At 38.2% G+C, this 13,194-nt stretch overlaps 1 protein-coding gene across 3 annotated transcripts in view; it reads right to left on the bottom strand.

The window, feature by feature from the left end:
- The window catches only part of Slc38a6 (solute carrier family 38 member 6), a 62,108-nt gene that overhangs the window by 45,277 nt on the left and 3,637 nt on the right, over window positions 1-13,194 (bottom strand). For all 3 annotated transcript variants that reach the window (XM_020163623.2, XM_074067847.1, XM_074067846.1), the window contains exon 3: window positions 11,761-11,834. In XM_020163623.2, the coding sequence (XP_020019212.2) occupies window positions 11,761-11,834 (74 nt within the window). The remainder of the gene's footprint in view (window positions 1-11,760; window positions 11,835-13,194) is intronic.

The raw sequence follows: 13,194 nt of genomic DNA on the forward strand, positions 1-13,194 counted from the left end.
GTGCCTTAGATGTTGTTCTGTAGTTGTCTCATCAAAGGGGACACATAAAGTAGAACAAAACTACACACACACACCCAAAAAAAAAAAAAAAACCCACCAAGTGTCCCAAGTTCAAATGCAATACAGTTTCAGTAAGTTTTTCAGCATGCAGGTATAATTCGGTTGTTCTCTCATCAAGGGTAGGGAGAAAAAGAAAAAAAAAAAAGTCTGGAGACAGTTCTGAGAATGGTATCTGCAGCTGTGGCTTTCCTGCCTGCTGCTGTCAGCCTGCTGTTGCTGGTGGCGTTGTTTGCTCAGAGTTCTCCTGTGCGGGAGCCTCTGCTACAAGCTTTCCCCTTTCCAAGCACTGGGAAAGGTGACACTGCACCCGCGTTGTCAGGCCTGCGTGTTTATTGACAGTTCATGTGGGAGGTGGGTCTTCCCCCCTCTCCTGTGGAGTTTTCCTCCCACTGCCGCTTTTACAAGCTTTCCTGCTCCTGATTACTGGGCAGTGCTGCTGCTCCTGCCAGCTGCCATGTTTGTTTACAATTCACATGGGAAGTGGGTCTTCCCTCCTCTCCTGTGGAGTTTTCCTCCCTCCACCACTCTCACAAGCTTTCCCTCTCCTGGTTGCTGGGTGCGCACCCCCTCTCCCACCAGTGCCTCTCCGGCCCGCCCGGCTTGTTTATTTACAGTCCCGGGAAGGATTCCCTTCCCCCAATCTTCAGCACTCAGGGTGCCCCACCCTCTTTCCCAGGTGTCTTTATTGTTCTTATTGCTTATTACTCAGTTTCTCTTTTTTCCCCGGGTGGAGGTCAGTCTGTCCAGGGGGCTATGCTGCTCTGGCCCAGGCTTGTCTGTGGGAGTACCGTGGTACCGCGAAGCTCACCTGGTCCACGTCTTCCCAAGCCGTCTGGGCATAGGCGACTGGTGGCCCAGGGGCCCTCCTGGTTTCTCCGTTTAACATGAAATGGAGATTCTCTGCGCTGGCTGGAGGAGTGGAGGGGTCAAAGTTATGCCTCTTCTCAGTGATTATGCCTGTAAAGTGTGTCTCCAGCATCTCTCCAAGATTTCACTATAGGAGGCTTGCTTTCTGCTTCCTCCCTCTAGCCGCCATCTTGGAATCTCACCCTTATTATTCTGAAATTCTTTTCTTTCTTGTGTTCTCCATCATTTTCCTGTCACCTTTTTTTTTTCATTTTTCTTTTATTATTCATATGTGCATACAAGGCTTGGTTCATTTCTCCCCCCTGCCCCCACTCCCTCCCTTACCACCCACTCTGCCCCCTCCCTCTCCACCCCCCAATACCCAGCAGAAACTATTTTGCCCTTATTTCTAATTTTGTTGTAGAGAGAGTATAAGCAATAATAGGAAGGAACAAGGGGTTTTGCTGGTTGAGATAAGGATAGCTATACAGGGCATTGACTCACATTGATTTCCTGTGCATGGGTGCTACCTTCTAGGTTAATTCTTTTTGATCTAACCTTTTCTCTAGTACCTGTTCCCCTTTTCCTATTGGCCTCAGTTGCTTTAAGGTATCTGCTTTAGTTTCTCTGTGTTAAGGGCAACAAATGCTAGCTAGTTTTTTAGGTGTCTTACCTATCCTCACCCCTCCCTTGTGTGCTCTCGCTTTTATCATGTGCTCATAGTCCAATCCCCTTGTTGTGTTTGCCCTTGATCTCATGTCCACATATGAGGGAGAACATACAATTTTTGGTTTTTTGAGCCAGGCTAACCTCACTCAGAATGATGTTCTCCAATTCCACCCATTTACCAGCGAATGATAACATTTCATTCTTCTTCATGGCTGCATAAAATTCCATTGTGTATAGATACCACATTTTCTTAATCTATTCGTCAGTGCTGGGGCATCTTGGCTGTTTCCATAACTTGGCTATTGTGAATAGTGCCGCAATTAACGTGGATGTGCAGGTGCCTCTGGAGTAACAGTCTTTTGGGTATATCCCCAAGAGTGGTATTGCTAGATCAAATGGTAGATCGATGTCCAGCTTTTTAAGTAGCCTCCAAATTTTTTTCCAGAGTGGTTGTACTAGTCTACATTCCCACCAACAGTGTAAGAGGGTTCCTTTTTCCCCGCATCCTCGCCAACACCTGTTGGTGGTGTTGCTGATGATGGCTATTCTAACAGGGGTGAGGTGGAATCTTAGCGTGGTTTTAATTTGCATTTCCTTTATTGCTAGAGATGGTGAGCATTTTTTCATGTGTTTTCTGGCCATTTGAATTTCTTCTTTTGAGAAAGTTCTGTTTAGTTCACTTGCCCATTTCTTTATTGGTTCATTAGTTTTGGGAGAATTTAGTTTTTTAAGTTCCCTGTATATTCTGGTTATCAGTCCTTTGTCTGATGTATAGTTGGCAAATATTTTCTCCCACTCTGTTGGTGTTCTCTTCAGTTTAGAGACCATTTCTTTTGATGAACAGATGCTTTTTAGCTTTATGAGGTCCCATTTATCTATGCTATCTCTTAGTTGCTGTGCTGCTGGGGTTTCATTGAGAAAGTTCTTACCTATACCTACTAACTCCAGAGTATTTCCTACTCTTTCTTGTATCAACTTAAGAGTTTGGGGTCTGATATTAAGATCCTTGATCCATTTTGAGTTAATATTGGTATAGGGTGATATACATGGATCTAGTTTCAGTTTTTTGCAGACTGCTAACCAGTTTTCCCAGCAGTTTTTGTTGAAGAGGCTGCTATTTCTCCATCGTATATTTTTAGCTCCTTTGTCAAAGATAAGTTGCTTATAGTTGTGTGGCTTCATATCTGGATCCTCTATTCTGCTGTCACCTTTTTTCTAATAGAATCTATGGAGGTCATTCATTTTTTTTGAATACTCACTATGCAATCTTATGGCCACTTCTGATCTTTCCTAATATATATTTAAATATCACTTTACTAAATGAATGTTGCATGATTTTAGAGCTCTCTATGTAGTAAAAGAAAATAGGATGCTGGAATACTGGGAACATTCTTTCCAGTGGCAACAGAGGCTATGATATTGCTGCATAGAGGTCATATTTACAGTCATAATACTATAAATGCTCTGCATTAGTTTTCAACTTTTAGACTGACCTGTAGACAAAAACATAAACTACCTTAAAATGATTATAAAGCACAAAGCAAATACTGTGAACGTTGTCAAGGGTTAAACAAAGGGAAACAGGTGAAAGAAAGGCTAAGAGCACAGATAACCAACAAGGCAGAGTTAAAAGAACTATGTAAAGTTAGCGGAACAAAAATACAAGTTATATATATATTTGTATTTAGAGTTACAAAATAATCAATGAATGAACTTGAGTAGAAACTAATGAAAAATTATAAGGGGGGAGGGGAGAGATTACTTCTCTGAGGTAAACCTTCACCTTTTGCAATGAAGAGCTGACAATCTCTTAAACCAATAAATAACACGATTATTTAGACTTAGAAAGGCAACCACTCAAAGTAGTAGAAACAAAACTTTTTAAACATTGCTAACTCTGGGAAGTGTATTTACAAGTGGGGGGAAAAGGGGTGGGAACTTCTCAAGTCCTATCTAAGTGCAAATCTACATGCATGTGTAAGCATGTAATACTTTTGATAATGATAAAAGGGAAAGTGGTTAAATTAAAAAATTTAACCCTGCAGGGACCTACACCCATCCTTCCCTGTAGTCCAATAATAAAAAGTTTAGCCTCTGACAAGGAAGCACTTACTCTAATATCAAGATAAATACGATGAAGGAATCTCTACATGAGTAGAACACACATGCATTTATCGACCGGTTTCTCAACTTGGCCACTACTTTTTGGCCCGGATAATTTTTTTGTTAAAAGGGACTGTCCTGTGAATTCTAGGATGTTTAGCAGCATCCTGGACTTTACCCACTGGGTGCCAACAGCACTTTACCCACCTACAACCCCATTCCCAGGTATGACAACCAAAAACTTCTCCAGACATTGCCAAATGCCCTAGGAGAAGAGAATTCAAACCCAGTTGAGAATCAATAAAAAGCACAAGACAAAAACACTAATCCTCCTCTGAGGATGGAGCCACATAGTCAGCTCACTGAATTTTTTGGTCTATTAAACTATGCTTATTAACCAAAGGGAGGAAAATATAATTTTGACAGATGAGTACCATTTCAAATAAGCAAAGGTTCCCAGTGAGCTGTGACTTGGAAAACAAGAATCTATTGTCTTTCAGTCAGTGAAAGCATCAACTAGTGCTGAATGGAATTCATTATGACCTTAAAGCCATCCAAAGCCTTCAGATGATACCCAGACTAATGCTGGGCAAAACAAAACAAAACAAACAAAAGCTGACAGCTTTCTTAAGAAATGGTTTATCAGTGTCTAACATATCATGAAGATATTGTACAGTCTATCTTATAAACTATATAATGAATTTTCCAAGGTAACTTTGACTACACCGGGCCTGGTTGATGACATATGGTTTCTGCCTTGCATATTAATCTTGGAACTTGTAAAATGTAATCCCTCCATAGTTCTAACACTTCTATTCCTGCATCACCCAAGTATCCAGCTTTTACAAAATGTCCTATGTGTCAAGCACATGTTAGATGTTAAGAAAATAATGGTTAATGGTTTGAGCATAAACTAAAATATCAGGAATATAAGAATGACCTGCATGTAAATGCAGGAAACACTCTTAACTTGTTGTGTTTGGAACTTTATCAAAAACTGATTCCTAAATGGAGAAGCACATCACCAACATCATGTACTTTGCTTTGTTTCTCCTTTATTTTACTATTTTGGCATTACAGTATGTATTAGTAGTGTAGTAATTTCCTATGGCTGGCATAACAAATTATCACAAACTTGGTGGCCTAAAACAACAGAAATTTATTCAATCACAGTTCTGGAAGCTGAAAGTCCAAAAACCAGTTTCATTGGGTCAAAATCCAAGGAGCCAGTAGGGCCATACCCCAGTGTAGGCTCTGGAGAGAGTCCATTCCTTGCCTCATCCTCGTTCTAGTAAGTACTGCATGCCTCTGTGATCACCTGCTCTTTACCTGCAGTCTTCCCTCCATGATGCATGTGGCGAATTTAGAGCCTGCCAAGATAATCTCCCACCTCTACACCCTTAACTCAGTCACATCGGCAAAGGCCTCTTTGCCACATAAGGTACCCATCACTCAGGGACTGCAGGGACGAGGATGTCTTTTGGAAGGGCTCAGACTCAACCCACCAGAGGTAGGCTGTAAAACCTATGAGAATTTCATTTCAGATTATAAAAGGAAAATTTAGAAAATATTTGTTCTAAGAAGGGGGTGATGGAAATCACATTTTGCTTTTTAAAAAACTAAAAACAAAATGGAGCTCACAAAAAAGACATTTCACTCCTTTTCTAGAAACTTAATGACCGATAAGTGTAACCTTCTTGGGGGGAAGAGGAAGAGGAAGATAAATAATGGGGCTACATTCTCTTCCTCAGAGAAAGATAAGATACTCTGTTCTCGGCTCTAGGAAGGACCAAAATCTCTTTGGAAACAACAAGTGCTGAATTCCAGTAGTTGCCTTGATTTTTTCCAACCACCTCAGTGGTCTGTCACTGTCTCAGCAAAGCCTTCATATTTTTTAGTATCTAAGACTTGTCTACCTCTTCACCTTAAATTTTCTCCTTTGAGCCTATATAGTAATCTATTTTTAGCAGTACTGGGGTTTTAACTCAGGGCCTCATACTTGCTAGGCAGGTGCTCTATCCCTTGAGCTACTCTGCCAGCCCATTTTGCTTTAGCCTAGACCTGGATCTTCCTATCATAGCTGTGCCTCCTGCATAGCTGGGACTACAGATGTGCACTACCATGCCCAACTTATTTGTTGAGATATGGTCTTGTTATTGCCTGGTTGGGCTGGCCTCAAACCACAATCTTCCTGATCACCTGCTGAGTAGCTGTGATTACAGCTGTGCACCACCATGCCCAGCAACTGTTTTTTGGTACCTTGAGTATAATATACCAGATATACCTTTATACCTTTGTACATGATGGAATATTCTCTCTTGGCTTGCCTGCTAGTCAAATTTCTCTTTTAATTAGCTTATATTAATTGTATCATGACACATACATGCATACATATAATGTGCTTTGATCAAATTCACCCCCTCTATTACTCTTTATCCTCCTCCACTGCCACTCCCTTTTTAAGACAACTTTTAAAGGGTTTCATTATTCTGTTTTCATACCTGCATATAAAGTACCTTGATCATATTCCCCCCTCCATCACTTGGGTCTTTCAGGAATATTTACTGACCTGCACCCTCTAACCCAGACAGGGCAAATCAGTCCCTCCTCTGAGCTACCACCATACCTTGCACACAGTTGCTAATTTAGCATAGCTCATGTATTTGTCTCTCCTATTAGACTAACTTTTTCAGGGAAGGAATTCTTGCTCATCTCTGTATCCCTAACAAATGAAAGAATACTAAATAATGAATGAATCCCCCATCCTGTGCTTCAGTTCTAAGACCTATCTACCTACAGATACTTCCGAGTTCCCATATCCAAAACTAAACCCATTTTTATTTTGAGTCACCTCTGTCTTCGGTGTTCCTATCTCCATTAATGACCCCATTATACTCCAGTTGTCCAAACTGGAAATCTGTAAGATATACTGCACGTCTCTTTCTCTCCTACTCTCCACATTCACTCAGACATCAGTTCCACTCAATTTAACCACCCCATATTTCTTAAGCTATTTTTTCTTTTATTCTCCTTTCTACTTAGTTCAATCCCTATTTTATTCTTAGACTTCTGTAGTAGCCTAGCCAAACCGGTAGAGCTAGACTGACAAATGAGAAAGACACCCCTTTCGGACAGAACCAAAAAAGCCACCCTTACCACAATCCTGAGTACAATCTGACTTGGAGAAAGTGCTGTGCGTTTCATCTGAGGGTAGGACTTAGATCCACTGCTCAGTTGATGTTTTACTTCTCTCCTGTACTAGATTCCCTGCTTCTTTGTTACTCCCTAACTTTGCCATTGCTAAGTTGGTATGCATGAGACAGTTTTTGAGAACTTGCATATATGAAATGTCATTATTCAAACGTCACATTTAGATGACAGTTTGGCTGGGTATAGAATTCGATATTCAAATCATTTAGTCTAAGAATCTTTTACTTTACAGTTCTTCTTTATAACCTTCTACTTTATAGTACTTCTTCTGGGAAGACCTATGCCATTATGGTTCTTATTTTTTATAGGCAGATTTTTTTCTTTCTTCTCTCTGCAAGCACTTAAGATGCTCTCTTTATTACTGGATTTCTGATTGTTCACAATATGTCTTGGTATGAATTATTTTACAATTGTATCAGATTCTAGGAGGAATCTTTTTAATATGAAAACTAACTTCCTTCAGTTACACCAACTTTTTTGGTTTTTCGCATTATTCTGTTGATAATTTTCTACCAGTCCATTTAACTCTCTTTGTGGAATTCCTTCTGCTAACATGTTGGACCTCTTGGACTAATCTTCTAATTTTCTTTTCTTTTCTCTCCAATTTTCAAATTCTTTGTCATCTTCACCTCCAACCCAGGAAGTTTCCTTAACTCTTCCAACCCAACTACGAGACTAATTTTATTATTTTTTTTACTTATAGGGCTCTTGTGTTTATCAAATAGATTTTTAATAAAATTTCTTATTTCAAGAATGCATTATCTTCTTTTAGTTATCCAAAGCTAACAAATACAGTGGCTTTTTTTTTTCCTTAAACTTTCATCTGGTCCCTGAATTATTTGTTTTGTCTTTTCCTCTAACATTGTTTCTGTCTTTACTTGTGCTTTAACAAACTGTATTTTTAAAGTTTTAGGTTCTCAGCAAAACTGAATAGAAAGTGCAAAGTTCCCATATACCTCCTGCCCCTCCCCCACACCCATAGCCTCCCACACCATCAACATCCTGCACCAAAGTGGTATATTTGTTAGAATTAATGAACATACTTTGACATGCCGGTATCATAAAGTTTGTTGTTTACATCCAGATTCATCTCGGGTATTGTACATTCTATGGGTCTTGACAATATCACAGAATATTATAATATAATACAGAGTAATTTTATCACCCTGAAAATCCTCTGTGCTTTGTCTATTCAGCCATTCTTCCCTCCTAACCTCTGGTAAACACTGACCTTTTTACTGTCCCACAGTTTTGTCCTTCGCAGGATATTATATAGTTGGAACCATATCATATGTAGCATTTACAGATTGGTTTCTTCAACTGTATGTATTTAAGGTGCTCAACATGATGTTTTGATATACACAGCAAAAGAACTATGACAATTAATGAAAATCCAATCATCTACTGACAAATTGCTCCATATTTTGGCTGCTGTAATAATGCTGCAATGAACATGAGAGCACAGACTATCTCTACAAAGTACTGATTTCATTTCCTTTCAATACACATCCAGTACAGGAATTCCTGGACCATATGGTTCCTTTCTCTTGATAATATGCACCTGAGATTCCTCCATGGCTTTTCATGGCTCAATGGTTAATTTCTTTTTAATGGTGAATAATATTCTATTGTGCCAATATGTTTATTCATTTACTTACAGAAGGACCAGTTAGTTGCTCCCAGATTTTGGCAGTTGTGAGTAAAGCTGCTATAAACAGCTATGTGCAGATTTTTATGTAGATATAAGTCTTGAACTCATTTGGGTAAATACCAAGAGGAACAACACCCCTGGATCATGTGGTAAAAATGCTTAGATCTGTAAAAACAAGCAAGCATGCCAATGTGCATTCCAAAGTGGCTATGCATTTTGCATATCCACCAGCAATGAAGGAGTATTCCTATTGCCCCACACCCTCACTAGCATGTGGTGTTGTCACTGTTTGAGTTTTTCACGATCCTAATAGGTGTACAGAGGTATCTCATTACTCCTTCTGTTTGTTTTTTGAGGTTATTTTAGCATATATCTTTCATGTTAAAGTGTTTTCAGAACTGTCTTGTGATACTTGCCTATTTCTTGATGTAAGTGTGAGGCACTAAAAGGCTAAACAGAAGCTTAATGTGCACAGATGAGGCTTATTGAGTGGTAGGCTTAATTATATCATGATCAAATAGGAATAACTCAGTCATTCTTGGAGGGTCATCAGTTATTTGCAGCTATAGGTCTTTTATTTAGAGCAGAAGTGATTCTATACAAAGTACTCCTTTAATCCCTTAAGTGAGAGTACAAGTCCTGGTGCCAGCATTCTCCAGAACTTGGAACTTCTAGTGACTGGGACTCTCCTTCAGCTTGTAGATTTTCACTTAAACTCCCTGTTTATGTAAAATGACCCTGGCCTTAACTATACCTATGACTCAGAGTCTTTTTGATTTACTTTCTCCAAAGAATACACTCCCAGGTTCCTTTGATGATGGGGAAATGGCAGTACATTGTATATGAACATGGACTCTGGATTTAAGGTTGTCAAGTTCAAACATCAGCTCTTCTAACTAAGTAACTAGCTGTGCAACCTTAAAATAATCTCTCAGTGCCTCAGTTTCCTAATCTCTAACATGCATAAAACAATATCTACCTCATAGTTATTACATGCAAATCTCTTAAAATACTGTGCTCAGTGTACACAGTAAACTCAATAAATGTTATCTTTAAAAGGACTTAGGTTTTCTTAGGGCAAGAAAGGGAATTTCAGAAAAGAATCAAGGACATAAAGGTTTTGCTGATGGTTGATTGTGAGTTCCAGAGAACGCAGTGCAAAAGTTCCAGGAGTTGCAGAACAGTGGAAGATGAAGTCAGAAGATAAATGATGGTCACAAGGGATGAGTCTGGGAAACGAAGGATGATAAAATTCTTGAAGTGAATGTCATAATTGAGATAAATATTATAGTATCATTAATCCAAATGGTCTCAAGGCACATAATGGTGATAATGCAGAGAGCATACTTGGGATCAGGGGTTTGGGCCAGAAGCACACAGAAGTTCTAGAACTCTCATTCCCTCCTGCTAATAATAATGTGGAGATTGGAGGACGGGAGCCATGGGTTCAATCCCATAGGATAAGACGCATGCCCATAGAATGGCAATGAGTCAACTGTTTCTGAGATTGCAAAATACCATCTTGAAATCCTTACAGATTTTGTCCCAGTGAGCACTCATAATAGGAGTGAACATTTATGAAGCGTCTGACACTTCATAAACACTCTTTTGTTTTAGTCTCATAACAATCCCAGGAGGAAAGTATTATCATGACTATTTCAAAGATGGCAAAATAAGGCTAGAGAAAATAGGTACTTTATATGCCATCTCAGCAACCAAGAAAAGTCCTGATATACCCTGGCTATATATAGAAGCTAAAGCAGGAGAATTTTATGTTAAAAAATCCTTCCATATCTGTTTACCTTTTACCTCCAAATAAATGAAAAATTTATTTTTTAAAGACTTATAATAACTATTTCTCTGAACAATGAATTGAATCAGAACATTGTATTCCTTTATGGTAGTCTAACAAAATGAGGGGGAAAATTAGCAACATTTAACTCTCTAGTCTTACATGAACATATTGAAAAAAGCCTACCTCTGCAGTGCGTTTTACAATGACTGAAGGAACTCAATCAACAGAAGGTAGGTGTATCAGTATGCATGAAGAACCATGAAGCAGTTAGTTCATGGATCCAAGCAAGCTACAAAAACCAAAGAAAAAGAAAAAAAGAAGAGAAACAGGTGTTTTCACTTTATATGTCCCAGATTTACAGAAAAGAATGACAGACAGTCCCAGAATTTTTAAAGTTAAATATAGATGAACTGAAGGAGAGGGGGAAAATTAACATTATTTAAAAATCTCCATAAATTGAATATAATCCCCAAATAATGGAAATTAAAAACATGTTTTAATTAATGAAGACATAATTGCCACATAGCTGACAAGTCTTAATATTTTAATATAACTTAATAAGAGAACCTATTATAATTTTAGACAATCTATCAATATTAAGTAAAAATGGTTTTTACACCAAGAAGCAAAATTTCAAAATTAAAACTCTAGTCAGGGTTCAGCAAGATTTACAAATACATTTATTTAAAGCCATTATTCCTGAATTCAGAATGCTATTATAAACAACTTGTTAACTTTACATTGTTTGCTCATATTTTTATCTGTCTGCACTGTTCACCCTGAGAGCAGAGGAACAATGTATTTGTTGGCTAGATGGCCAGAGCATCAGTACAATTTGCAGCCAGGAACAATGGATCCTAAACTGGTTTTGCATTAGAATCACTTGGAGGACTTGTTAAGAAATAAGTTTATTAAAAGGCCAACAGATGTTTCTGCTGCATAGGCAAGTTTTAGGAAAGCAAGTACAGCAGTAGTTTTGGAACTACTAATACCCACCTACCACAAGCTTAGTTTGGCTCTTTTAAATAGCTGTTAGGTGCCTCTCTTATCTACTCTAATCCAGAAAATTATGTTTTGTTTTGTGGAGGAAAGCTGGTTAAAAAAAAAAAAAAGATGAGTTTCCTTTTCATAGCCTCTCCCTGGATAGTCACCCATAGGATTGGTTCTATATATTCTGGCCTCATGAAATTTTATATTTCAACCAATATATGCTCACTGGAAATTAGATTTTGTGTATGTTTTTTGCTGAGGTTTGGGGTGTTTTGTGGTGGTGAGGTTTGAACTCAGGGCTCATTCATATTAAACATATTCTACCACTAAGCTACATTTTAGCTCTGGAAATTAGATTTAAGACATCCACTCCTATATATAATATGAACTCAAGGGACGGCCTCATCAAATGAAACAGCATAGTATGTTTACTTACCTGTCTGAATACACATACTAAGCAGGAGATGGACTGAGTAAGAAGCCAGGAAAGCAACTATCAGCAGCAAGAAACTAAAATATAAAAGAACACAGGGTCAAATCCCCCTAAATTCCTGCTTTTTTAAGGCATGTCATTACAAAAACAAATTTCCTCACATTCAAATGGCCACAGTGTCTGAGTAGTAGAATTATGGTCTTTCAAGAAATTAAGAAGATGATAGTTTTCTACTTTTCTATATCCACCAAATTTTATTTAAATGACAACATATTGCTTTTAAAGTAAAAAAAAAAATCAGAAAGAAACACAACACATCTAAAATACAAATTTCCTCATTTTGCATTCCTGTCTGCTGACTGCTGGTTCAACAACAAAATGATATTAGTATTTCCCTCATATGACCAATCTTTCTTATTCTAAGTCTAAACAGCAGTTTCAGTTGCGAAACTTCACTGTCTTCTCTCTGCCGTTCCTCTTACTCTTCCACTCCAGTGATGTGGACCTTCTTACCATATTTTCATATTTTCATATTTCACATTTTATTAAGACCAGATTGCCTAGTATCTGTTAAACTCAATTTCCACACTAAACCCAGTTAACCAAGTTAAATGCAGTTAATACACTTCTAATGACATGATTTGAAAACTACGCAAACAATGCAATAATTGGGGTTCTCTCATCAACATTTCAAAAAGAAGCAACATGTATAATCCCCTTCTTATTCTCATTTGGATACTGGGAGGACAAGCTTCTAGCTGGACTGCTATCCCCAGGGGACTGCCCCAAAAGTTAAAGAAATTCTCTTTGTCATCCACTTAATACCTGTTAATAGGTAGCAAATAAGCATTCAAATGACATTAGACACCTCACAAAGTAACAGTTTAACGTCACCAAAAGGGACATTTGATTTAATTTACAGAGCCCACATTCAGTGGTATACATCTACCTGTAAAACTCTAGTATATAGAACATGGTTTTTCAAAGAGAACCAAAAAAATAGGTCTTCTGATTATGACTTGTAAGGAGTCACATATAATTGTGAATATATCCCATAATAAGGTCAAACTGGTTACTAAAAAGTTGCTTCGCTCACTGAGAAAATTGGAATAAAGGGAGAAGCCTAAATAAGGCTCTCTGTATTTAAATTTCACAGTAAAATAAGCCTGCTTTTACTGGCAAAACAAACAAAGTGAACTTATTCATTCATTCTATTGGCCATGGTGCCATATGCTAAGGTCCAGTTCTAAAGTATTTTGAGTTCAGTGGGGAGGTTAACTTGCAAACAAATCACTACAGCAAATCATAGTAACAGAATGAACATGCAAAGTACTATGGAAGCACAGAAAAGCCAAGAAGATCTATTTTGGGTTAACTTGCCTATGAGCCAAGACTTGAAAGATGAGCAGGAATACTCATAGAATATACGCCTGGCCT

Source organism: Castor canadensis, chromosome 3, assembly GCF_047511655.1.
Source record: "Castor canadensis chromosome 3, mCasCan1.hap1v2, whole genome shotgun sequence".
NCBI classification, from domain to species: Eukaryota; Metazoa; Chordata; class Mammalia; order Rodentia; family Castoridae; genus Castor; species Castor canadensis.